Below are 27057 nucleotides of genomic sequence, written 5' to 3' on the forward strand. Positions count from 1 at the left end.
AAGAGTATGTATAAAAGAATATAACCAAAGAAAATTAGTCTGGAAATCAAATTCTGTGAAGAACTGCCAAAAGAACAGGGCAGCATTTAGTCTGGGAAATATAGTATGGAAAAGCATAAATTGTGCCTGTAAATATTTTAAGAAATATGAAATAAAAGTGGCTTTCCCAAGCAAACTAAGTCCAGTGGGTGGAGGTTACATTCTCTCTTAAAAATGGCTGGCCGGGCGCGGTGGCTCACGCCTGTAATCCCAGCACTTTGGGAGGCCGAGGTGGGCGGATCATGAGGTCAGGAGATTGAGACCATCCTGGCTAACACAGTGAAACCCCATCTCTACTAAAAGTACAAAAAATTTGCCAGGCATTGTGGTGGGCGCCTGTAGTCCCAGCTACTCGGGAGGCTGAGGCAGGAGAATGGCCTGAACCCAGTAAGCAGAGCTTGCAGTGAGCCGAGATCGCGCCACTGTACTCTAGCCTGGGTGACAGAGCGAGACTCCGTCTCAAAAAAAAAAAAAAAAAAAAAAAAAAAAAAATGGCTGCTAGGTATTGAATAGTGGAGGAGCAGGAAGCCCCATGGAGGAGTACGGACATTCCACTGCCCCTGGCTTGCAGGCTGGGGGCTCTGAGACGTATTCCTGCATTGGGCTGGAGATGGTATTAGATGACCACTTAGTGTCCAGCAACTGGATGCCATGGTTTCTATCCCTCTACATAGAAGTATCCAATGATGTCCTTCTGAAACTTGATTCAGAGAGAGAGAGATTGGCTGCCTAGGCAGGGCTGTGCATAGGTAGGTTGGGGGGAAGGACAGCATAACCTTGGGAGGCCCCCAGAGAGGAGACTGAATAAATCCGCTTTCCATATTGGATGAGTGCCCAAGGGACCTGTGCACAAAGCTCCTTTATGCCACCAAATTTGAATATGTACATTCCAGGTTGGGAAGGCCTGAATTTAAATCTTAGCTCTGCCCCATGCTGGCTGTGACCTTTAGCAAATTTCTTAACCTCTCTAAGCTCAGTTTCCTCCTATTCAAAATGGGGTTTATGGTAGTACTGTGGTGGGTTCTAGTAATGGGCCAGTCCACAGTCCCTTGGAGCTCCCTAATCCTATTGAGGGAGGATAGACAGTTACGTGCGTATCTCTAGCAGTGCTGTCTCTGACAGGAGTCTCCAGCTTCCACTTCACGGGGTGGGACAGTTCTGAGGTGTGTTCTACATTGGCTCCCAGATGTCCCCAGCAGGACTAAGCCCCACTTACCCACAGTGATTACCTGTCCATCTAAGCACCATCTTTTGGCTTTTCTCCCTTCCTGTCTCACTGTCTCCTCTCCCCAGTTTCTGCCTCCTGGAATCACCTCCCAAATAAGTCATCTGCACCCAAATCCTCGTCTCAGGTTCTGCTTAGAGGAACCCACACTAAGGCAAATATGTCTCGCAGAGGTTCAGTGTGAGGTTTAAATGAGGTAATATATAGAGAGAGCTTAGTTTAGCGGGACCACATAGTAGATGCTCATTAAAGTTAGCTGTGATTGTTATTGTTATTAGTATCATTTCAATCAGCTGTTTGTTAAGGTCCACCCACTCTGAAATTTCACAAAGGTAAATGTGAAAATGCCGTGCATACAAAAAAAGACACCTCAGGAAAGCACCTGTTTCAATAAGTGGGCAACTCACCCCCACATACTCACTCTCCTACCCCTAGGTGTAAGAATCGAAGGCCCAGAGTAAACCTGGAGCCATCTTTCTTCCTCGTCATTTGATCCCCTTGAAACTGCAATATATTATTAATGTTAAAATGAAGGCAACATCTTTAAGCATGCAATTAGGTAGTTGTTTGCAGCCTGTGTTTTCTATACTGTAACTCAGTGTTTTGAAATTGTAAATCCCACATCAACACAAACATTTCTTGTGTCAAGAAAATGTCTGTTTTTCTTGGACCGTCCAACTTTATTTTGGGGTAAAAGAAATTTGTCTTTATTCTTTGAAACCTCAAATTCATCACACTGTTCTATTCAATATCTGAAAATTATGCATTTTGTTATCCATTCTGCAGCTAAATTATTTCTTTAGTCTTTCACTGGAGTGTTTATTTAAAGGAGAAAACTATCTTTGGTTCATTTACTATATTACTTGTCCAACTCTTTTCATTTTGCTTTAATTCTCCATAAAATAAGCAGCCATGTTACTATTGAAAATTCATCTTAACAAGGTCTTAACATTCATTGCTTAAAGAATGATGCCCCAAAATACACTCTTATGTACATACAAGAGTCATAAAAACAAAAATGAGGGAATTGCATCTAGTTAGCATTCAGCATTATAAAACATTGTAAAATGTTATATTACAAATACATTTGTATGCGCATAAATTGCTATTATATCATATAGGGCATAGGCCGGGCCCAGTAGCTCACGCCTGTAATCCTAGCACTTTGGGAGGCCGAAGCGGGTGGATTGCCTGAGCTCAGGGGTTCAAGACGAGCCTGGGCAACACAGTAGAACCCCGCCTCTACTAAAATACAAAAAATTAGCCAGGCATGGTGGTGTGCGCCTATAGTCCCAGCTACTCGGCAGGCTGAGGTAGGAGAATTGCTTGAAGCCAGGAGGCAGAGATTGCAGTGAGCTGAGATCGCACCACTGCACTCCAGCCTGGGCAACAGAGCGAGACTCCATCTCCATAAAAATATATACACACACACACACACATATATATATATATACACATATATACACACACACACATATATATACACACATATATGTACATATATATACACACACATATATGTCATATATATGGCATTGATGTAGCAACTTTTATTAAGTTCATTGTTTTGAAAATTTCAGACTCTACACTGCAATATGGAAAAAGAGTTAGATTATCCTAACCCACTCTCTGTACCTAGAGGAAGAAGCACCCTAAATGTAGATGTGTATATGTTCCACTGTTCTAATATGAGTATTAATAATATACTGCCAGATAATTTGGTCTTGATTTGACAGCAGCTACACCTCATTCAAGAAAATCAAAACCCAGATAATACCCAATTTGGGGAGTAACAGTCAACTTAGGAAAGGAAACTGTCATTGGCTTACCAGGAATACAGCTTCTGGAATCGTATTACCTTAGCTTGATTCCTGACTCGCTAGCCTACTACCTGTGGAGTGAGAACAAATTATTCAAGCTTTCAGTGCCTCAGTTTCCACACCTGCAAAATAGGGGTGATAGTATCTAGCCCTTAATATTGTTTTGATGATTAAATTTATTCATACAGAATAAGTGAACATCCATCTAAAGAGCTTAGCACCAGCCCAGAATATATGAAATGCTCAATAAGTATGTGCTAGGATAGGAGTAATAGTGACAAAGCCCTCCTTACCAAAATTCAACAATCATTTCTATTGAAAAGCAGCTTCTTTAGTCACTAAAAATATGCTGATGGCTTAATTCAGTTTGTATAGTGTGTATTCAAGAATATGGGTTTTGGTACAACCAGGCCATCCTCATTTTTTTTTTCTTCAATTATAAACATTAGAAATTTGGAGGTATGGCCTGGGAATTTTTCTAACTCTGGAAAAGATTTTAAACATTCTGGTCATGAATGCTAAAAATAATAGCACAAATGTTGAGTGTGTGCCAAGCACTAATCTTAGTAATCGACGTGTGTTCACCCATTTAAGCCTCCCAAAAAAACCTATTATTATCCCAATTTTATAAATGGAGAGACTGAGACAAAGAGAAGTTAATTATTCATTTGAGGACATATGGCTAGAAGATGTGGGAGCTAGGAGTCAAACTCAGGAAACTGGGCTTCAGGATTATGTGCTTAAACACAGGACAGGTGTGTTCATGACCAATTGGTTGATCCACTGATGGAGAACTCACAGAGTTTGCCCTCCCCAGCAAACTCTCTTGGCTCATCTTTTGTTCCGTCCTAGCCCCTTCCTGTTTCCTGGGTCCCATGCTGGAATACATTCCTCATCTGTGATTAAGCTTCTTCTTCCAGGACTGTGTCCAAAGCTCAGATTAGTAGAACTTTTCTCCTCTCAGATGATAGATCATCTAATGAACTAAGCACAGTTGAATGAATGTCAAAGTCATATTCCTCCTGGGTAAGATATTCTCACCTAAGGGTGATCTTCTATAAAGTTTTATTCCAAAGATATGAAATTAAAATTAGGGTTTTCAGGTTGGTAGAAGTGTTTGACAACATGGGTATTTGGAGAAATCTCAAATACCTCCCAAGAGAAATTGTCAACTTTACAAAAAACTGGCCTGTGAACCTGAAGACTTTGAAATTCCTAAGTTTTATATCTGAGTTCCCCAAATGTGCCAAAGACCGTCCTACTGCAACTCCCTCCATATGTATCTATATATTTTTTTTGAGATGGAGTCTCACTCTGTTGCCCAGGCTGGAGAGTAGTGGCATGATCTCAGCTCACTGCAACCTCTGCTTCCTGGGTTCAAGCAATTCTCCTGCCTCATCCTCCTGAGTAGCTGGGATTACAGGCACCTGCCACCACTCCCAGCTAATTTTTGTGTTTTTAGTAGAGACGGTGTTTCACTATGTATGTTGGCCAGGCTGGTCTCAAACTCCTGACCTCAAGTGATCTGCCTGCCTTGGCCTCCCAAAGTGCTGGGATTACAGGCGTGAGCCACCATGCCTGGCCCCTCCCACATTTTTATATTCTTAAAAAGATGATGCAATAATCAATAAATCTTTAAGAGAAAACCATCATATCAAATTTGAAACAGCAATACCTAGATAAATCCAAATCTACTTATGCATATGCATATCATTAAAGTGCATTTTTATCCTTGCCCAGCTTTCTGTTTACATGCTAAGAGAATGAAATTGTCAACACTATCAAGATTATGATGTTTTAGTTTTTATTTCTTTTCAATAGGAACATTTGAAACTTCAAAGCAGAAACTGAAAGCAGATGTTTAGGTTTGCCTGGTGTGAGTTGAAACCCTTTCCTCATTATTTATTAAAGGTCTTTAGTTTTATGTTACTGATTGCAAAAAGGAAATTTGCAGGGAATAGGGGTTTCCTGTTAATTTTTCTTGCTGGGTACTGGAGAAAGATGCAGTCGACCATGGATAGAATTACAGTGGGGCCTCCAGAGGAAGGTCTATATATGATCACACATTACGGTCATAACTTAACATGCAGCCTCTGGCAAAGTAGCTGAAACAGGCTATCTGAAGGTCAGGAAAAGGAGTAATGATGCATTACTTGTATTAGTACTTGTTGGTTTTGTACCTATAGTCAGGCTGTCACGATGATAAATAACTAGAATATTTCATTGAAAAGAAAAATGTTGCTCTTTTGATTCCAAAGTAAAAGCAATGTATTAATTAAGAGCACACATATTTTCAAAGCATTTTCCCCCTTTTGGTTACCCCAAATATTGTGGACTTCTCCTTGTTTATTTTTCTACTACTTTGATATAGATTGAATCAGTCCAATGATGGAGAAGGAACAAAGCAGGAGAAGAGGTTAAAACATTGTTAAGAAAAATATTCTAATAAAATCCCACTCCAATTTTTTATAGTACTCTTTTTAGGTATCAAAATTAATGTCTACTCCATTATTTCATTTCTCTCTAAACTATGTCCAAATAATAGAATTAAGTGAATTGATTGAGGTGTTATTAGACCCTTTCTTGCTTAGTCTTAGATTAGTACATGCTTAGATATTTTATAGTGAGACAATATATTTGATTTCAAATATCAGTATATTTAATTTTTTAAAAATTAATTACTTCTTTACATCAGTTGGATATTCTGAATTATCATGAGTATATCCCTGAAAAGGAGACATACATCTTTGAATTATAGATCTCAAGGAATTTGAAACAGTCTAGAGAAAAGTAACCTTAATCTTAAATCAGGAATAAATCTATCATAGAAATAGGACTAGAAAAAGAGTCATTCATGGCCAGGCATGGTGGCTCACACCTGTAATCCCAACACTTTGGGAGGCCGAGGCAGGTGGATCACCTGAGGTCAGGGGTTCGAGACTAGCCTGGCCAACATGGCGAAACCCCGTCTCTACTAAAAATACAAAAATTAGCCGGGTGTGGTGGCACGCACCTGTAATCCCAGCTGCTGGGGAGGCTGACGCAGGAGAATCGCTGCAACCCAGGAGGGGGAGGTTGCAGTGAGCTGAGATCGTGCCACTGCACTCCAGCCTGGGCGAAAAGAGTGAAACTCTGTCTCAAAAAAAAAAAAAAAAAAAAGAAAAGAAAAATAGTCATTCATATGCTGTACTCCCAAATCTTAGCTCTGTCCCTAACATGATGAGTGCCTTTGGACAAGTCACTTAACACCCAGTTGCCTCATCGACAAGACAAGAGTCCTGGACTAAATGAACTTTTTTGTACCTCTTGAGTTCTTCGACACCAACATTTTTCCTCCAAGGGTCATTAGTCCACTGAGTGATAAGAAGAATTGATCTAGAGGTACATTTTTAAAGTAATTTACTTTTGCGGTGAGAAATAGAAAATGAATGAAAAATAGTAAGTTAGAAGCCTCTCTGAAATATTTAATAAATAAACTCATTTAGCTTTAGATAATGGTTGATTGAGGTGAAAAAATTCAAAGGGGAGAGAGAAGAGAGAAAGAAAATTGGGTATGTGTATATTGCACCATAATTCACCATTTTTGTAGGTCACAAATGGTCCATTATTGGCAATTTATATGGTTCAACCTAATGCTGTAGCTGTAATTTTTGAATATCAAATTTGGACAAATCTGTAGCGCTATCAAGACAATACCAGTTTTTGAAGAATACCCCAATGAAAGCAGAAATATTAGACGAACGTGGCAAATCCATGTCTTTGGGATCTGTAGCCCAACTGGAGTAGTAGGTGTTTCATTAAAGTGGTCTCTGAAGCAAAACAAAAGCAACAAAAGGTAATTAAGATAACTACCATAACACTGGAATTGCTTAAAACAATACAAATATAGTTCTTCCTAATTTATCAAATAGTAGAGCCTCATGTGGGTTCATTCTGGAAGCATTCACTTACTACACTTCAGCACTTTTTAAATGCTCCATTTTGTGAGTAATTTAATTATCTGCCAATTTGGAACATCTTGCCTCTTATTTGTTTTAGCTATCCCTGAAAATTCTGTGAAGGAAGTCCTCAGAGCACCTGGTACCATCAAAGACAGAATCAAGAAGTTGCTTGCTCACAAAAACAGCATGAAAAAGAAGGTAAAAATTAAAAATGTTACCCCAGAACCCACCAGGACTCCTACCCCTAAGATGAACTTGCAGCCCTTCAACTATGAAGAGAGTGTTTCCAGAGGCAGGAACTCTCATGGAGATAAAAAAGGGAATGAAGAGAAAATGAAAGAGGGGCTTGAGGAGGAGAAAAGAGAAGAGAAAGCCCTGAAGAATGACATAGAAGAGCGAAGCCTGCGAGGAGATGTGTTTTGTGAGTGTTATTTTTATTGTATATGTTTTATGAAAAATGAATTGCAATTTCTCCTGGCAAATGAAAGAAGACAAAAAGCCGGTTTCACAGCTTAAGTAAAATGGGTTGGGTCTTAAGTCCTGAGAAGCAACATTCTCTGTAAAGTCTGGAAACGAACACCTTCTGCAAATACCCAATCAAACCTGCTGCTCTAGGAACCAAGGAGGGGAAGTCCTGTTCCCCTACCTGGGGGGTTTCCTATTTGACATAGACCTTCTCTTCTAGCTTCCAGCCAAGGAAGCCTGCTTGTCCTGCAAGGACAGTGGTTTGGCTGCCCAGCTGTCCATGAGGCATGCCCCCAAATCAAAGAGAGGCTCACCACATGGATCTGCTAAGCTCTACCTTTTTATTTCTTGAAGGCACTTTTACAGGCCTAGTCTAAGAAAATGGAACCTCACAGTTGTGTGCTTATGATTTTAAAAGCCAAAATCGACAAATGTAGGAGGACAAATTTTATACTGGAGCTCAAGTTTTCTATGTGAACTAGAGAACTGCCATAACTCCCTTTTCACTGGTTGCTGTGCAGAACCCACTATAAGGCTCAGTCCCCCCAGGAGGGTTTCCATATTAACCCACCCTGCATCTCTACACTGAGACTTTCCCATTCATTCTGGCTGGGCGTTTCTTGCTCCCTCTATGTTTTGCCTTGTCTAGTCTTGGCTCTGTGGCTGGTGGTCATATATACAAATGCCAGATGGATTTAACCAAAGGAAAAGTAGACACAGGCTCACCCATCCAAGAACTAGCATCCAATGACATTCTCTGCCTTAATAGAGAGTGAAACATCTCAAAAAAAAAAAAGAAAAAAAAAACATATTTCCAAAACCTAGTATGAAGGGATGTATCAAGAGTGTAGATGCTTAGTTCACCCAAGGAAATGTCTGGAAAAGATGTTCTAGATGAGGAAACTGGATCCAATGTGAACTATTTGGAAATGTTAGGGAAACACTGCTCTAATATATTCTGTAATTAGAACGCATGATCTAACCTTTGTTTGGTCATTTGATTCATACCTTCTGAGCATGTGGGCTTTTAGGTTTTTTTCTTAACTGACCAAGTGTTCTTTATTAGTCCCTAAGGTGAATGAAGCAGGTGAATTCGGCCTGGTTCTGGTCCAAAGGAAAGCGCTAACTTCCAAACTGGAACATAAAGGTAAATAATTCTTTCTCCCAAGTGTATGCTCTTTCACGTTGTCCGTGTTGTTTTCATTTCTTCATACAGTGAAATGATTATTTATGAATCCCTGCTTCATTCATAAACCCCCAAGGGAAAAATCATTACATCACACACACAGTGCCAGTATTAAAATAGTAGGTCCTTGTGTGATTGGTACTAATGATTGAAATATAGTAAGGCTATTCTCTTCTCCCCGCCACTCCCACCTGATGCTGAGAGTGAATGGTTGAAGCAAACTGTATATATGGAGATGGGAGAAACTTACATATTTTCTTCAACTCTGCTGCCTGAGGACCCACAACCTGAAAGTCTTCATGTACTAAATTTGGCCCAAAGTGCCTGTATCAGTTACCTATTGCCATAATAATGCTGTGTAACAAACAACCACAAGCCCTCAGTGGCTTACAGCAATAAATATTTATTTTTGCTTATGAGTCTATGGGTTGGCTGGACGGTTCTGCTGCTCTGAGCTAGGCTGGGTGGGCTCACCCATGTGTCCACGTACAGTCAGTTGTGGGCCCGCTTCGTGATTTTGCTGATCTTGGCTGTGCTTTCTCACATGCCTGAGGCCTCAGTTGGGAGGATTGGACTCACTCAGCTCTGCTCCATGTGGTCTCTCATCCTCCAGCAGGCTAGTCCAAGCTTTTTCTCATGAGGCAACAGCAGGGTTTCAGGAAAGAGAGCAGCAGCACACAAGATATTTTGAGGTCTAGGCCCAGAAATGGCACGACATCACTTCTGCCATATTCTATTGGCCAAGCCAAGTCACAAGGCCAGCGTAGACTTCAGGGTTGTGGAAGGAGCTGTGAAGTCATACAAAGAGTGTGGATACAGAGAGGACTATTTTTGCGATCATTCCACCAAAGCCTCATAATCTGGAGTTTCTTGGGCATGATCCCTAATTCCTCTTGGTTTATTTAGAACATTCACCACTCAACACAAATTACACAGATCTCAGGGAAAAGCCCATTTATATATTTATCCCTTTCACTTGGTATAAGTATGAATGCCTTGATCATCTCTTTCCTTTTCAAACTTTCTTTCACTTACCACTATACATGTGGTAAGTAAAAGATTAGCATAACCTTTTCCTTTTCAAACTTCCTTTTACTTACCACTATACATGTGGTAAGTAAAAGATTAGCATAACCTTTTCCTTTTCAAACTTCCTTTTACTCACCACTATACATGTGGTAAGTAAAAGATTAGCATAACCTTGTGCTAAATGATTCCCTTTTGTGTTTACCCAGTGAGTGCATTGCCCAGTTCTATTACTTTGGTTTACAGGCCATCTCTACTGCAAAAAAAAAGTACCTCTCTAATTCAGTCCTCCAAACTGTATCTGAGAAGCTTCTACTAAAACTCTTCAAAGCCTAGTAACCCGTGACCCAGCTCCTACAGGCATTTTGTTTTCTTCCATATTTCTCCTAAGTATTCTATGTTTTTATTTCTCTGCATTAGACAACGTATTGCCCATTTTCCTGGTTAGAAAGAAAATGTTTCATTGTACAGGGGGTAAGCTACGTTCTCCAGGTGCTCACAAGTTCTGCCCAAGCTCTGCCTACCCTTGATAAGTGACATGAAGGAATCCGTTGACTCCTCTTTGGATCCCCAAACCACCAGATTTCTTAGTTTACCTTCTATTCCATGATTCCTAATGAAACACAGAAAGGTTAAAATTTTGCACATGACCATATGACCCTGTAATTTCAACAGTCCTATCTAACTAGTATTAGCACTCATTAAAGAATACTGAAGACTGGAAGCAAGTATTACCTGGCATCTTTTACTTTTAAAACTGGGACTAGAAAGAAAATATATTGGCTGCACAGAGAAAAAACTGGGAGTTCAGAAGAAAGGAAAGTGAGGAAAGGGACCATATGTGCTCACTTAGGGTATGTGCAAGATGGAAGGTCCTGGATTGCAGTCTGATTTGGGATTCAGGTCCAACTCCAGCATTCAGTGTCTGCAGAACTTGAGCCTCAGTTTTAGTTTCCTGAAAATGAGTCTGATGCTAGACGTTTTTTTAAACAACCTAATGATATAAAATATTTGGCAAATCAAAATGAGTCAAGAATCAGCTGCTGCTGTGTTTCTTTTTACCCTATTCCCTTTCCTTACCATTCCTTTCTTCCCCAGCATTAACATATAAAGCCCCAAAATCAGAGCCAGAGGCTAGCCTTAGTTATAAATCAAAAATATCTCATTCTTCACCCCTGCCCTTTCCCAGTGGTATTTATCTACATCAGAGGTCAGCCAACTTTTTTCTATAAAGGGCTAGATAGTACATATTTTAAGCTTTGTGGGCCATAAACTACTTTCACAACTATTCACCTCTGTCATTGTAGCTCAGATGCAGTCATTGATGTTATGTGAATGAATGGGCATAGTGTGTTTCAATAAAACTTTATAAAAACAGACAGTGGGCCAGGATCTACATAAAAGTAACCACAGGCACTGATTCAAAACCTTAAAACTAGCTGAATGAACTCTTATATTTCTCTGACACATCTAAACAAGGCAGTCATTAACAGTTTAGAGGCCAGGCACGGTGGCTCACACCTGTAATACCAGCACTCTGAGAGGCCAAGGCAGGTGGATCGTTTGAGCCCAGGAGTTCAAGACCAGCCTGGGCAACACAATGAGACTGCCATCTGTACAAAAAAAAATTAAAAATTAGCTGGCATGGTAGCATGTGTCCATAGTCCCAGCTACTCAGGAAGCTGAAGTGGGAGGATCACTTGAGCCTAGGAGGTAGAGGCTGTAGTGAGCTGTGTTCATGCCACTACACTCCAGCCTGGGTGACAGAGCAAGACTCCGTCTCAAAAAAAAAAAAAAAAAAAAGAAAGAAAAGAAAAAAGAAAAACAAAGTAGAAAGTTCTGGCAAGATCTTCACTGGTTTATTTGGGTAGGAGATATTTTATTTTCTGGCCTGAATTCCATAAACAATTGCTTATATTCTGTTTCTCTTTGTGCATGGGGTTCTTGCCCATTAGTTATTTTTTTTTTAAAAAGTGTTTTTGTTTTGTTTTGTTTTTTTGGGTTTTTTTTTTGTTTTGTTTTGTTTTTTTGAGACAGAGTCTCACCCTGTCACCCAGGCTGGAGTGCAATGGCGTGATCTTGGCTCACTGCAACCTCCGCCTCCTGGGTGATTCTCCTGCCTCAGCCTCCCGAGTAGCTGGGATTACAGGTGTCTGCCACCATGCCCAGCTAATTTTTGTATTTTTAGTAGAGACGGGGTTTCACCATGTTGGCTAGGCTGGTCTTGAACTCCTGACCTCATGATCCGCCTACCTCAGCCTCCCAAAGCTTTTTGTTTTTTTAAGATCACAACTGAATTTGTTCAGAATGGCTTCACAGACATAACTCAAAACAGGGTATGTCATGATCTGTACTCTGTGCAACTGAAAACAAGGTATTGCCTTCCAAAACCCCAAATGTTAGACATCTTCCTAATGCTCTTAGGGGTTATGAAATGTGTTCTTTCTTTTCAGCAGATTTAAATATCTCGGTTGACTGCAGCTTCAATCATGGGATCTGTGACTGGAAACAGGATAGAGAAGATGATTTTGACTGGAATCCTGCTGATCGAGATAATGGTATTTATATTTGACAATTTCATGTTCTGCAATATGGTGAAGGGATAGAAGGCCCTCCATGAGTGACGGGTTGTTATTCCCATTACTCATCAGAGCAGGGTTGTTTGTCATTTTTGGAAACTTTTAGACCTTCTGAGCTCTCCCTTGATAGATGACTAACTTGGTCCAGCATATATTCTCCTACTTAATCCCTCTCCCACACACCTGCCTCCACAAAGAATATGGGAGCAAACCTCTTCCATATTCACTCTCCTGCTGCTGAGGGAGAGATGTTGAGATTTGTATAAAGTTTGGGAGAGTTAGAGAAAAGGTAGAAAGAAGTGGTTTCTTCTTCCCAGTTTACCAGCCATGGCATCTTGTAGTTTTTGTATTGTTTTGTTTTGTTTTGTTTTCATGGGGGAAATAAATCTTGAAAGGAAATATGACCTCCACCTAAACCTGGTGTTTTAGTAGAGTGGCCTCTCAAAGCATGAAAACCATAATGAACATCAAGTCAATGACCTGAACTCCTGAACGGAGCTTTCCCTTCTGTTTGTTGCTTGAGGATTTCTTTCAAGCCACCTGTCCTTGAATTTTTCTCAATCTTATCTGTGAGCTGCGGATTTCCCACCCTTCCCATTGCCTACTTAAACACTATTGATGGACCCTAACTATCCCCTTAGTGTTTGTCTTGCAGATCCCATTTAGAGCACAAATTGAATCTCTGTCTCCTGAAGACTGACTATATAATTAAAGACAACTGTTACACCTTCAGGGACTCCAGTTACTTATCAATCAAATTATTTCTTTGGGGATGTATAGGCTCAGCCCTCAGTTAAAAGATCTTACTTTTAGATCCTTCCTCTAGACTAATTCCTCTCCAACATCTTTCCTTTCATGTCTTCACATGCAATCAGAAAACCTAGATATCCCCTAACAAGAATTCCTTTTTGAACTTGCGGTTAGGGGAGAGGGGATACATCTCACACAGCAGTTGTGTGAACGGGACTTTTACTAAAGATTCAGTGTAAGCAAAGGGCAAATTTAACCAGGCTGAAAACATCATATCATTGGAAAAGCTATCTTGTTGATAACTAACCTGAGTTTCTCTTTTCTTCCATAATGGCATCTCTAAATTTATGTCTACCAGAGCTATATCATATTGGGAGCCCATAGGTTATTCCAGGACCTCCACAGCTGATACAAGGTTATGTTAAGTCTTAAGTTGAGTCTTCTGTCCGAGGGAAGTTCCCTATTTACAAACACTCAATTCACAAATAACCCCAGGGTTCTCAGCTTCTGCATCATTCAAATCATACCCTTGCTCCTCCTGCACCTCCACTGGATTTCTAGGTGAGCTTTTCATTCCCTCTGTACAGCTAAATATGAAAAAGAAACATGGCCAAGGCGGGAGGATTACTTGAGCCCAGGAGTTTGAGACCAGCCTGGGCAACAAAGGGGGATCCCATCGCTACAAAAAATTGAAAAAAATAGGCTGGGTGCAGTGGCTCATGTATGTAATCCCAGCACTTTGGGAGGCCGAGGTGGGCAGATCACCTGAGGTCAGGAGTTCAAGACCAGCCTGGCTAACATGGTGAAACCCTGTCTCTACTGAATATACAAAAATTAGCCGGGCATGGTGGTGTGTGCCTGTAATCCCAGCTACTTGGGAGGCTAAGGCAGGAGAATCACTTGAACCCAGGAGGTGGAGGTTGCAGTGAGCTGAGATCGCACCATTGCACTCCAGGCTGGGCGACAGAGCAAGACTCCATCTCCAAAAAAATAAATAAATAAAAAATAAAAAACAAAAAAATGAAAAAGAAAAAATTAGCCAGGTGTGGCAGCATACACCTGTGATCCCAGGTATTCAGCAGGCTGAAGTGGAAGGATCACTTGGGCCCAGGCATTTGAGGCTATAGTGAGCTATGATGGCACCTCTGCACTCCAGCCTGGGTGACAGAGTGAAACCCTGCCTCAAAAAAAAAAAAAAAAAAAAAAAAGAAAGAAAAAGAAAAAAAGAAAAGAGACATGAATGAGTTAGCATTATTAGAGGGAAAAAACCACAAAGACAGCTCAAAGCGGACTTTATCTGGGAGAGAAAGGGAAACCTGCCACAGTAGGTGACAGCATAGCTAAAAGAGATGCCAGATGAAGTATAGGATGCCTATATTTCACACAGGCAATTAATACTTTTTAGTATGTCTTGGACATGTACTTTATCTGAAATTCAAACTCCACTGGGCATCCTATATTTTTATTTGCTAAATCTGGATACCCTGCTAGCTGGGGAAGAAGACCAGATTCTGGATGCATTGAAAACTAAGGCTGGCCGGGCGCGGTGGCTCACGCTTGTAATCCCAGCACTTTGGGAGGCAGAGGCAGGCGGATCACGAGGTCAGTAGATCGAGACCACGGTGAAACCCTGTCTCTACTAAAAATACAAAAAATTAGCCGGGCATGGTGGTGGGCGCCTGTAGTCCCAGCTACTCCGAGAGGCTGAGGCAGGAGAATGGCGTGAACCCGGGAGGCGGAGCTTGCAGTGAGCCGAGATCGCGCCACTGCACTCCAACCTGGGTGATGGAGCGAGACTCCGTCTCAAAAAAAAAAAAAAAAAAAGAAAACTAAGGCAATGTCAGCCTGGGTCCTGCAAGTATCTCTGACTTGTGGTGGCAGAAGACCACCCATTCCCCAATGTCTTCTTCCTGGCTTCTATAGAAATTTTTCCTTCTTATCAACTTCTTCAGACCCTACTCTTTGAGAGTTTTTGCCCAAGTTCATCAAAGCCACAACCTGAAGATTGGAGATGAGCAAAAGTCCACTACACCACAGGTTAAAAGATACTTAGAAGATTTGCAGGATTTGAAGGAGAGTGTTCCTGTCATCCTAAATCAGAAATTGGAGTGATATGTTATACATGGTAGTTGAGCTCCATGAAACCACTAGTACAGGTGCAGGTGTGTTTTGGATTAAACACCACACTCTGGACTCACTTAAGGAGCTGATCATCTTACATGTCATTGACTCAGTGGGGAAATGCATTCTAAGTTTCAAGTCACCAAAATGGAAATGAAATTATGGAACTCAAGTTCTCCACCAACTGCAGATTACCTGCAGTGCTAAAGGATCATTTAATTAGATTCTTACCCCATATCTTTGTGTATGCAAAAAATTCCTCGGTTTCTCTGACCATCAGTTTGTCTATATAACAAAAGATTTCAATTGTGTGATCCCTAAAATCCATTTTAGCATGAAACTTTTATTCCTATGTTCAAAATGAAAAGGACTTCAGCTTTCCCTATAGGAGACTATTGTTTACTTTTTATAGCTTTTTTATACATTAAAGCCAAACTCCTTACAATTGCCTCATTAATTGTGCATTTTTTCCCTTCTCTTAAAGCTATTGGCTACTATATGGCAGTTCCAGCCTTGGCAGGTCACAAGAAAGACATTGGCCGATTGAAACTTCTCCTCCCTGACCTGCAGCCCCAAAGCAACTTCTGTTTGCTCTTTGATTACCGGCTGGCTGGAGACAAAGTCGGGAAACTTCGAGTGTTAGTGAAAAACAGTAACAATGCCCTGGCATGGGAGGAGACCACGAGTGAGGATGAAAAGTGGAAGACAGGGAAAATTCAATTGTATCAAGGAACTGATGCTACCAAAAGCGTAAGTGGGAAAAAAATGATTAAACTCAATATTTGCATTCTTTTGCAATGGTTTAACAAATGAAGCAAAACATTTACTGAAGTATGTAGGCATTAGGGATACAACGATAAGACTTTTTCCCTACACTTAAAGAATATGTTCTGGAGCTGAATAGGCAAGGTGATTAATCGGCACAACTCATGGATACTTATCTGGCGTATGCATATCACGTTCTATGGAAATAACCTGTTTGTCAGGCTCCTCTTACCAACATCCTTCCAAATCAGGCTATACATTCTGTAGTATGTAAAAGAATGTCATGCTCATTCATTCTATGCCCAGAACATACTACAATTAATGGCAGCTAGAAGGTGATTTTTTTTTTAATGTTTTTTTAAACTGAACTGAGAGAGTGGCTATTGTCAGGGTACCCAGGACCACCTTTAGGTTCAGTGATTCCCTAAAAGGACTCACACAGAAGTCAGAAAAGCTGTTATGTTCACAAGTACAGTTTGTATAGATTAAAATCAGTAGAGGGAAAAGACACATAGGGCAGAATCCAGGAGAGACCAGGCAGAGGCTTGCAGTTTTTGTCTCCCAGTAGAGTCATATGGGCAGCTATTAATTCTCCCAGCAACCAAGCATGATGACACAAAGTATTGACCACCAGGGAAGCTCACCTAAACTTTCGTGTCCAAGGTTTTTGTTGCGGGTCAGTCTGCCCATGTGATCACCTGCATAGCTGACTTTAGTTATCTAGTCTCCAGCCTCTCTAGTGGTCAGGTTGATACCATGTGACTCAAGACCCACACCATAAGTCACATTGTTACCATAAACTATCTGGTATGGCCCAAGGCCTCAGGTAAACAAAGGCACTCTTAATCAAAGAGGATGTTACAAGGGCTTAGAGGTTATCTCCTAAGAACCAGTCAAAGGCCAAACCTTTCTTTGGAATGTGTAGGGTTTGGACAACCCAGACCTACTGAGTTAATCTTTTATTGCACAGTGGGTTTAATAAAGGAAAAGGAAACAGAGTTTTAAGAGGAAGTTGGTCAAGTGGATGAAACCCTGAGAAAGAACAGAATAAAAATGGCAAAGAGTCTATTCAGTTTGACCCATCAGGAGGTGGCTAGTGACCTTTGCAAGAGTTCTTTCTTTGGAGGGGAAGGGTCGAAGGTCACACTTCAGAAAGATGAAAAGAGAAGGGATCAGAGCCTGAAGGCAGCCGCTGTGGACGTTATAAAGAGTTTGGTCAAGGTAGGCCAGACCAGGTGACTCACGCCTGTAATCCCAACACTTTGGGAGGCTGAGGCAGGCAGATCACCTGAGGTTGGGAGTTCGAGACCAGCCTGACCAACATGGAGAAACCCCATCTCTACTAAAAATAAAAAATTAGCCAGGCGTGGTGGTGCATGCCTGTAATCCCAGCTACTCAGGAGGCCGAGTCAGGAGAATCGCTTTAACCTGGGAGGCGGAGGTTGCAGTGAGCCGAGATCGTGCCATTGCACTCAAGCCTGGGCAACAGGAGTGAAACTCCATCTCAAAAAAAAACTTAAAAAACAAACAAACAAAAAGTTTGGTCAAGGTGGGAAGGAAAAAGGGTGAAAGCTAGAAAAAGGTACATTAAGTGGTGATAATAGGAAGAACAATTAGTAGATCCACATATTAGGATTCCATTTATACTTTGCTTGTGAAAGATGACTAATGCAAATTTAACATCTTTTCGTTTACATGTCATGGTTTAATTAAAGCAGAACATCTTATTTAAAGTATGTAATGAGACATGACTATAAATAAAAGTGTATGTTGGGTACCAGTTAATGAATTTCCTAACCACTCTTCCCCTCTGAGGGAAAAGCAGCCAGTGCTTGTTTAGGAATGACACATGCATTAATTTGAGTTTGTTCTTATAGCAGTACATTTAAATCAATACAAATCCAATCCACGTATTTTCCTGTTGTTTGTGGCATGGTTTGGGGACTGTGGCACTGAGCTATGCTATATATGGATGATAACCCCTGCTGGGGCATTGAAACATGCCTCTGCACAGCATTCATAATTACTTTCATGTTGACTGAATTCATGTGATGGAGAATATTTTTTATATAACATGGTAGCTTGCAGGGAGGGTATACTAGCAAAACAGTGATTTTTTTTTTAAATGCACATTTCTGTAGACATGCCCCCAAAAAGCCTGGCCAGCAGTCACACTGGAACACAGCAGTGCTTTCATAAGAGGCATTCTCAGACCCAGGCATCTGTTCCTTGAATTCTTCAGTTCTAGGGGAAATCTTGGTGGGGGGATATTGAAGGGTAAGGAAGCTGACTAATCCAGACTAAAGAATATATTCCAGTTTAGCAATGTCATATTGGCTGTGGACATTTGTAACAGATGTGACTCTTGTTGCATAAACTTGGGCATACAAGGTAAGTCACATTGCTTCCTCGTAATCAAACTATTTCTGAATCCAAAGCCCCATCCCATTAGGCTGGGGGGAAATTTAATCTTGGCTATTTCCTCATTCAGGGTTGGGATAGGGGCCCCCTCGCTAGGGTAGCCTGTGCTTTTGAAAGACTAAAAATGGTCCAGACATTAAGAAGGGGGCAGCACATCTTTACTTCATCATGAGGGCCATGGATACCCACATCTTCTGCACCTATGTGGCCCTTGAAGTCACTCATCTCTTCAACTTCCATGCCAGGCCCAGACACAGAAACCTTTACTGGGGTTGGAATCTTGTTGCTGAGAATCTAGCCTCAATGGGAACATCAGGCAACCATTTTCTGCCCAGGGCTCTGCCAGGGAGATGCAGTGGTACAGCATCCTAGTCCTGGAGAATCTCATGGCTCGCCTCACCACTTCTCCTTTTAACCTTCTACCTTCAGCCACAGTCTCAGAAAGTTAAGCTTGTGGGTAACAAACGTCAGGAAAGGGACCATCTTCCAGAAAAGTCTGCTTTTGATTGTTATATCCCAAATCTCCTTGATAAAAAAGAACATTAAAATCCTGCCTAATTTTGGGGGGGATAGAGGAGGTAAAAATATAGTGAAAAACACAAAATTAGTATGTCAATTAATTATCCTGACATTTATTTCTAGTTATCCAGGGGTTATCAGTCAGGGGTCTTAGTGTTGGAAAAGCCACCATATGCCAAGATGTAGACATAGCCACCCTCATTATCCCACCCATTGCAGCTGCTGTGAGGGGTCTGCTGTTTGGCTCACCCCTACTTTTTAAAAAAAGTTCCTTTGGGTACAAAAGGAACATCTTTCTGAAAGCAGTTCCCTCCTGAGACTAGAGGAAAAAGAAACTTCTATACCCAGTTATGCTATCACTGGCTGCTTAGTAATAACTTGTTTCCAAAAGTTCTCAAGAAAATGCACTCAGATTGAGAGCAAAAGAGAGCAGCCCAGGTACTGAGCAGTCATAGACCCTTGTCATCTCCATTTGTTCCCTGAGGTTTCTCCTCTTTGGAGAGCCAGAGAAAACTGGATATGGTGATGACAGCAAGCCTAAAGTTGCTTCATTTCTGAAGACTATTCTGTGATTGTTTATTAAGCAAAAGAAAAGATGGTGCTGGGGATAGTGAATAACTGCGTGACGGCATTGTTGTGAGCATGATTCTTAAAGGATCTTTCTTTAAAATGCCAATTTATACAAGTTTGAATTTATATAAGTTTGAACTTAAAAAGTTTAGAAATGACAAAAGGAAATTATTTTTTTGAAAATAAGAAAAGATTCATAATCATACTATAGTAACATGGTGCTTTTATATTTCACATTTTACTTTACACATGAATGTATATTTGTATTTATCTGTAACTGCAGTATATGTAGGCTATTGTTGAATTTCATTTTGATAGGCTATATGTGCATGTTATTTTAAAGAATATCATGTTCCAAATGAAATATTCTTTTCCCTCTATGTTTGTTCCAGGGTAACTTTAGTCATCTTTGAATCAGGATCATTTTGTTGTCCTCTAAATCTGCTTATTTCGGACATTGAAGATTGCAGAAACCCTCTAGGCCTAGTCCACTCTTTATGGGAGGCATGGGAGACATACTTCTCTTTAGAGTGAATGTTACTGGATAGGTGCTCCATAAATTGTAGCTATTATTATTTTCATAATTATTGAATTTAACAAATATTTCTAGTGTTTTATCTGATTATAAAATTAACATGAACTTTTTTTTTAAAACAACATTACAATATTGAAGAAACTTACATTCATTCAGGCGGGGCGCAGTGGCTCATGCCTGTAATTCCAGCACTTTGGGAGGCCTCGGTGGGTGGATCACTTGAGGCCAGGAATTCGAGACCAGCTTGGCCAACATGGTGAAACCCAGTACTAAAAATTTAAAAAATTTAAAAAATTAGCCGGGCATGGTGGCACATGTCTGTAATCCCAGCTACTCAGAGGCTGAGGCACAAGAATCACTTGAGCCTGGAAGGCAGAGGTTGCAGTGAGCTGAGATTGTGCCACTGCACTCCAGCCTGGGTGACAGAGCAAGACTCCGTCTCAAAATATATATATATATATATATATATATATATATATATAAATAAAACAAAACCTTCATTCAGCAAATATTGATTTTAATTATATTTATTTGAAAACATGTTTGGATAAATGAATGAATATAAAATAGTCACTGTATATCCTTAATTTTGTTAAATGAGTCCCCTGTCATTTTGTTTCCAATTTGAAGATAATTTTTTTAGTATTCATCCTCTGTTCTCTCTATATAGAAATTTCTAAACTATAGTTTGTTTCTCTTTTGATTACTAATAAATTTATTAGACAAAAGTGATTATAGCATATTATGAAATATTTTCAACACATGAAAACAACATTCCAGATAATCTCCAAATACATTAACCAATATTTTAAGAAAAACAATTAGGCCAGGCACGGTGGCTCACGCCTTTAATCCCAGCACTTTGGGAGGCCGAGGCAGGTGGATCATGAGGTCAGGAGATCGAGACCATCCTGGCTAACACTGTGAAACCCCGTCTCTACTAAAAAATACAAAAAATTAGCCGGGCGTGGTGGCGGGCACCTGTAGGCCCAGCTACTCGGGAGGCTGAGGCAGGAGAATGGCGTGAACCCGGGAGGCGGAGCTTGCAGTGAGCTGAGATCGTGCCACTGCACTCCAGCCTGGGCCACAGAGTGAGACTCCATCTCAAAAAAAAAAAAAGAAAAAGAAAAAGAATTACACTCTTATAAACTACCAAAATCTAAATAAAATCTAAATATATCTTTGACTATATAGTTTTTTTTGTTTGTTTTTTTTTGAGACAGAGTCTCATTCTGTTGCCCAGGCTGGAGTGCAGTGGTGCGATCTCTGCTCACTGCAAGCTCCGCCTCCCAGGTTCACGCCATTCTCCTGCCTCAGCCTCTGGAGTAGCTGAGACTACAGGCGCCCACCACTACAGACGCCTGCCACCACGCCTGGCTAATTTGTTTGTATTTTTAGTAGAGATGGCGTTTCACTGTGTGTTAGCCAGGATGATCTTGATCTCCTGACCTCGTGATCTGCCCGCCTCGGCCTCCCAAAGTGCTGGGATTACAGGCGTGAGCCACCGTGCCCGGCCTTGACTATATAGTTTTTTATTAGATGTTCAAGGGGAATATTAAATTTCTTCTCACTTGGTCATATTTTATTTTTTGTTTTGCTTTTCTTTAAATGGGAATTCCAAAATTTCCTTTTAAATCTTATTCTTCTCAGCTTTATGGCGTTTTTCAGAATCCATGTGGGCTTTGCTATGACCTCGTTTTCACCAAATGTAGTTCTCTCAGCGCAGACACCTGCCATCTAAAAAATAATCTATTACTGTATATTCAATGTCGAAGCCGGTTTCTATGAAATAGGGACACGAGTTAATAGCTATTAAATAGCTTGATTATATCATTGTTTTGAACAGTTTGGAGTAATTTTTTTATTCTCTCTCCATTATTAGATCATTTTTGAAGCAGAACGTGGCAAGGGCAAAACCGGCGAAATCGCAGTGGATGGCGTCTTGCTTGTTTCAGGCTTATGTCCAGATAGCCTTTTATCTGTGGATGACTGAATGTTACTATCTTTATATTTGACTTTGTATGTCAGTTCCCTGGTTTTTTTGATATTGCATCATAGGACCTCTGGCATTTTAGAATTAGTAGCTGAAAAATTGTAGTGTACCAACAGAAATATTATTGTAAGATGCCTTTCTTGTATAAGGTATGCCAATATTTGCTTTAAATATCATATCACTGTATCTTCTCAGTCATTTCTGAATCTTTCCACTTTATATTATAAAATATGGAAATGTCAGTTTATCTCCCCTCCCCAGTATATCTGATTTGTATATGTAAGTTGATGAACTTCTCTCTACAACATTTCTAGAAAATAGAAAAAAAAAAGCACAGAGAAATGTTTAACTGTTTGACTCTTATGATACTTCTTGGAAACTATGACATCAAAGATAGACTTTTGCCTAAGTGGCTTGGCTGGGTCTTTCATAGCCAAGCTTGTATATTTAAATTCTTTGTAATAATAATATCCAAATCATCATCTTGTGTCATGGTTTAATTTTTCTAGGTAAGAAAATATGTTCTTGTTTACTTATTCTGTGTTTACTTATGTAAATGATTATTTGCTTTTCTGAAAAATGTAGTTTTTATTCTTTTCACTATTACTTCATATTCTTTAAAGGTACTTTCTATTATGGGAAAATATGACCGCTTTATTAGGCCTTATAACTGCAAAGCAGATTCACATATATTGGAGTTTTTGTTTGTTTTTTATTTTTTAGAAGTGAGGTCTTGCTATGTTGCCCACGTTGGTCTTGAACTCCTGGCCTCAAGCGATCCTCCCATCTTAGCCTCCCAAAGTGCTGGGATTACATGAGTGAACCGCCTCACCCAGCCAGCATATATTGTTGAGCTCAAAGCCTCAGAGAACTACCTAAAACTAAATGAGCAGGTAGTAGGACTCAAAGAAACATGGATAAATTCTTTGTCTTACTCTTTTCTTCCAAATTCAGGAAGAGCTTTGTGTAGAAATCCTGAGTGTATTCCTTGAGGACGGTTTTATATTCTGTTTAAGATTCTGGGTTAGAAACAGGTCTAAGACACCCTCCAAACAGAAGGTTCTCCAGATATTTGCGCTCTGTTACCTAAAGCAATTAAGGCATTGAACCGTGGTAGGAAAAAAACAGAGGTGATCCACTTACTAATCTTTAAAATTTAATTTTAATATAAAATTAAAACCCCACTCTTGAAGGTTTTTAAATACTTAAACCCTAAGTAATTCTTCTTCAACAATGTTCTCTTTAATACAACCAATACATACAACCTTTTAAGATGGGGTGGGGACCACATTGTTTTTCCCTAGTGTGAGAGAATCTGGGCATACAAAATCTATATAGGACTGTAACTGTATCTGTTAGGATAACTGCTAGTTATGGAAACCACAAAAATAGTGTTTCTGGTGAGACCAGATGAAAAACTGCCCAGCTAAGGCAAATCAGCCCACAGACTCCTAAGAGATAATAAAAATAGTTATTTTAAGCCACAAAATTCTGGGGTAGTTTGCTACACAGCAAAAGTTAACTGATATAGGTGATTTCTGATATTGTGGTAGAACTTGAAGAAGACCCCCTGTCTCTTCCATGACCAAGGACATTTGAGAGCATAATGTGGCTTAGAAGAAAGGACAATGGGTCCGGGTATGGTGGCTCAAACCTGTAATCCCGGCAACTCCCTTTGGGAGGAGGAGGTAGGTGGATCTCTTGATCCGAGGAGTTGGAGACCAGCCTGGGCAACAGGACGAAACCCCATCTCTACAAAAACTACACAAATTAACAGGGCATGGTGGTGTGCACCTGTAGTCCTAGCTACCCAGGAGGCTAAAGTGGGAGGATCACCTGAGCCTGGGAGGTTGAGGCTGCAGTGAGCTGTGATCACACCAGTGCACTCCAGCCTGGGCCACAGCATGATACCCTGTCTCAAAAAGAAAAAAAAAAGAAAGGACAATGGAGGGGAGAACTTACAATGACAGACAGTGCCCGAGTGATTTAGGTTAAAGGAAGAAATGTTAAACCAGAAATGAAATAAGGAGGCCTGGGAACTCTGCTACATATGGAGAGAAAATCAGTGCACAAAGCTCAGTCAAGTTTCATATTTCTCTAAAGTCTGCAGCAGAGACCATGGTTGCCTACACAATATCCATTCTCATCTTTTTCCTTACCAGTATGACCATATATAAATAGATTTTTAGCAGGGGGAGGTAGGCAATGTGATCAACTAATAGACTGCATTTCCTAGCCTCTCTTACAGATGGGGAGGCCCCTGAGATGGAGGCTGAAGTCATTCTTGGGGCTTTCAGGAAGGATCATTAAAGGGGGCTTCCAGCTGGCAGACCCCTCTTTTGGCATTTCCCTTCCTCCATCCTGCTTGCAATGTGGCTGTAAAGGCAAGAGGTCCATGAACCACTTTGTGATCAAGAGGGCAAGGCCCTCACCTTGTGAAGTACATAACTAGAGGAAGCCTGGGTCCCTGATGATTTTGTGAAGTCTCTACCCCTATCCCAGACTGGTCACTGCTGGACATTTTCTTAAGTAAGAGAAAAGCCCTCTCTTGGCCTATCTAGGATTTCAAACAGCACAATGCAGACCCAAGTGATCACTCTCCTGGGAGAGTCTCATGGACTAACTTCTTAGATCCTTAAATACCAACATATTGTTTTGAATTTCAGTCAATAGCCTATGGTATCAGGCAGCTCTAGCCTGCACCAGCACTAATTCATACTTAGATTCCTTTGCAGAACTTAAGGTCAGCTAGTTCAGCCATGACTTCCATATCTGTTGTCCCTGGCTGCCACCCAACATGCAAACTCCCCCTCTTCTCACCCATCATCTCCCCATCTCTCATCCCCACTCTGTTATGGGCTCACTCTACTTGGCACTTCTCCCCACTATTTCTACCCCCATCACACATGATCCATTGTCTGGTAAACAAATCCCCCTCCATCTTAATTCATGCTTAAAGGTCTCTTCCTGCATTTCTCAAGCTTAGCTGAGACTGGGCTCTCTCCCAGGGACACCTCTCCCCCTGCAACCTTATCAAATGAAAACCACTCATCTTCCCACACTCCACACATGGCAGGGTCTAAAGTTGAGGGTGGCATTCTCCTTACTCCACTCTTATTCACCACCTCTTATTTCTGTAATGTGAAAGCTGCTGTTCCTTGGAGGTGCAGTTAAGTAGTTCTATAGCCTTCTGTCCTGGCTAGCCATTGTCACTGACCAGCATGGTGATATCCATGCAAATACCCATCCAAGATCCTAGGCTCACAGTCCTTTGACCTCATCTATCCCAGTTACCATCACCTCCTCCTCAGTCACTGCACCATGGCCGCCCCTTGGACTTGATCATTGCCTCTGAACTCTTGAAATCCAACATCCCACTCTCTGGTCTCTCTGGCTTCCTCCTCATCCTACTCCCCCTACACTTACTCTTTGGCCTTTTTGAGACCTCCATTCCCTTGACATCTCCATTTTCTTCCTATCTCTTGACCTCCTCTTGGCTTGACTTTCTTCTCTAACAAAACATAGCCTAGACTCTGAGGCCCATCATCTCTTCAAAGACACTCTTGTCAATGCCCCTCAAGTCCCAGGCTCGTGTGTCTTCCACTGCCACCAGGAAGAGCCCCCAATCAACCCAACTGCCTTCTTTTCTCCATCATGTCTCCAGGCTGCTAAGCACGGTTAGAGAAAGTTAAACAACTGTGCAGGCTGAGCCTTCAAAAAAACCATGATCTTCAACCTTCCACAAACCTGTAGTGCTGCCCAAATTATTTACCACTGAGCAGTGCTTGGCTGTTTGCTTGTATACACTAAGTAACATTCACCAGGATGTCCCTATTGGGGGAACCTGCCCCCTATATTTCAACGTAGGTTCTATTTTCCCTAAGTGTCGGCCGGTCTGAGAAATAAAGAGAAAGAGTACAAAGAGAGGAATTTTACAGCTGGGCCTCCGGGGGTGACATCACATATCGGTAGGACCATGATGCCCACCTGAGCCGCAAAACCAGCAAGTTTTTGTTAAGGATTTCAAAAGGGGAGGAGGTGTATGAACAGGGAGTAGGTCACAAAGATCATGTGCTTCAAAGGGCAAAAGGGAGAAGAAAGATCACATGCTTCTGAGGAAACAGGGCAAGGACAAAAGCAAAGATCACAAGGCAAAGGGCAAAATTAGAATTACTGATAAGGGTCTATGTTCAGCTGTGCATGTGTTGTCTTGATAAACATCTTAAACAACAGAAAACAGGGTTTGAGAGCAGAGAACCGGTCTGACCTCAAATTTAACATGGCGGGATTTTTTCCCCACCCTAATAAGCCTGAGGGTACTGCAGGAGACCAGGGCGTATTTCAGTCCTTACCTCAACCGCATAAGACAGACACTCCCATAGCGGCTGTTTATAGACCTCCGCCCAGGAATGCATTCCTTTCCCAAGGTCTTAATTATTAATATTCCTTGCTAGGAAAAGAATTCAGCGATATCTTCCCTACTTGCACGTCTGTTTACAGGCTCTCTGCAAGAAGAAAAATATGGCTCTATTCTGCCCAACCCCGCAGGCAGTCAGACTTTATGGTTGTCTTATCTTGTTCCCTAAAAATCGCTGTTATTCTGTTCTTTTTCAAGATGCACTGATTTCATATTGTTCAAACACATGTGTTTTACAATCAATTTGTACAATAGTGGTCCTGAGGTGACATACATCCTCAGCTTACGAAGATAACAGGATTAAAAGATCAAAGTAAGACAGGCATAAGAAATTATAAGAGTATTATTAGGGAAGCGATAAATGTCCATGAAATCTTCACAATTTATGTTCCTCTGCCATGGCTCCAGCCAGTACCTCTGTTCGGGGTCCCTGACTTCCAGCAACATGTCCTCACATCCTTCAGCCCCATAAGTTAACTACTGAAATAACAATGACATGAACCCCCATTTTTGCCTGCTAAGGCTGAATGTCATTCTGACTAAAGCCCTGAGTTGAGGATTTTGAGACCACATTTGGGCCTTTATCACAGCAAGGACGGGTACTGAATGACACTGTTTGGAGTTCTCAAAGGCAAGGAGGTAGGCAACTGTCAGCAGATGTGACCTGTGTGGCGGCATGATCCTC

At 41.0% G+C, this 27057-nt stretch overlaps 1 protein-coding gene across 3 annotated transcripts in view; it reads left to right on the forward strand.

Moving 5' to 3' along the window:
- EGFL6 (EGF like domain multiple 6) overlaps positions 1 to 22437 on the forward strand; it is a 63372-nt gene extending 40935 nt beyond the window's left edge. Inside the window, exons 8-12 of one of the 3 annotated variants that reach the window (XM_003261034.3) lie at positions 7123 to 7446; positions 8557 to 8637; positions 12156 to 12260; positions 15637 to 15902; positions 21845 to 22437. In XM_003261034.3, coding sequence (XP_003261082.1) covers positions 7123 to 7446; positions 8557 to 8637; positions 12156 to 12260; positions 15637 to 15902; positions 21845 to 21955 — 887 coding nt within the window. In that variant the 3' untranslated portion in view covers positions 21956 to 22437. The remainder of the gene's footprint in view (positions 1 to 7122; positions 7447 to 8556; positions 8638 to 12155; positions 12261 to 15636; positions 15903 to 21844) is intronic. The other 2 variants (XM_012500960.2, XM_003261035.3) reach the window with 2 other exon arrangements.
- The last annotated feature ends 4620 nt before the right edge of the window (positions 22438 to 27057 follow it).

Source organism: Nomascus leucogenys, chromosome X (assembly GCF_006542625.1).
Source record: "Nomascus leucogenys isolate Asia chromosome X, Asia_NLE_v1, whole genome shotgun sequence".
NCBI lineage: Eukaryota > Metazoa > Chordata > Mammalia > Primates > Hylobatidae > Nomascus > Nomascus leucogenys.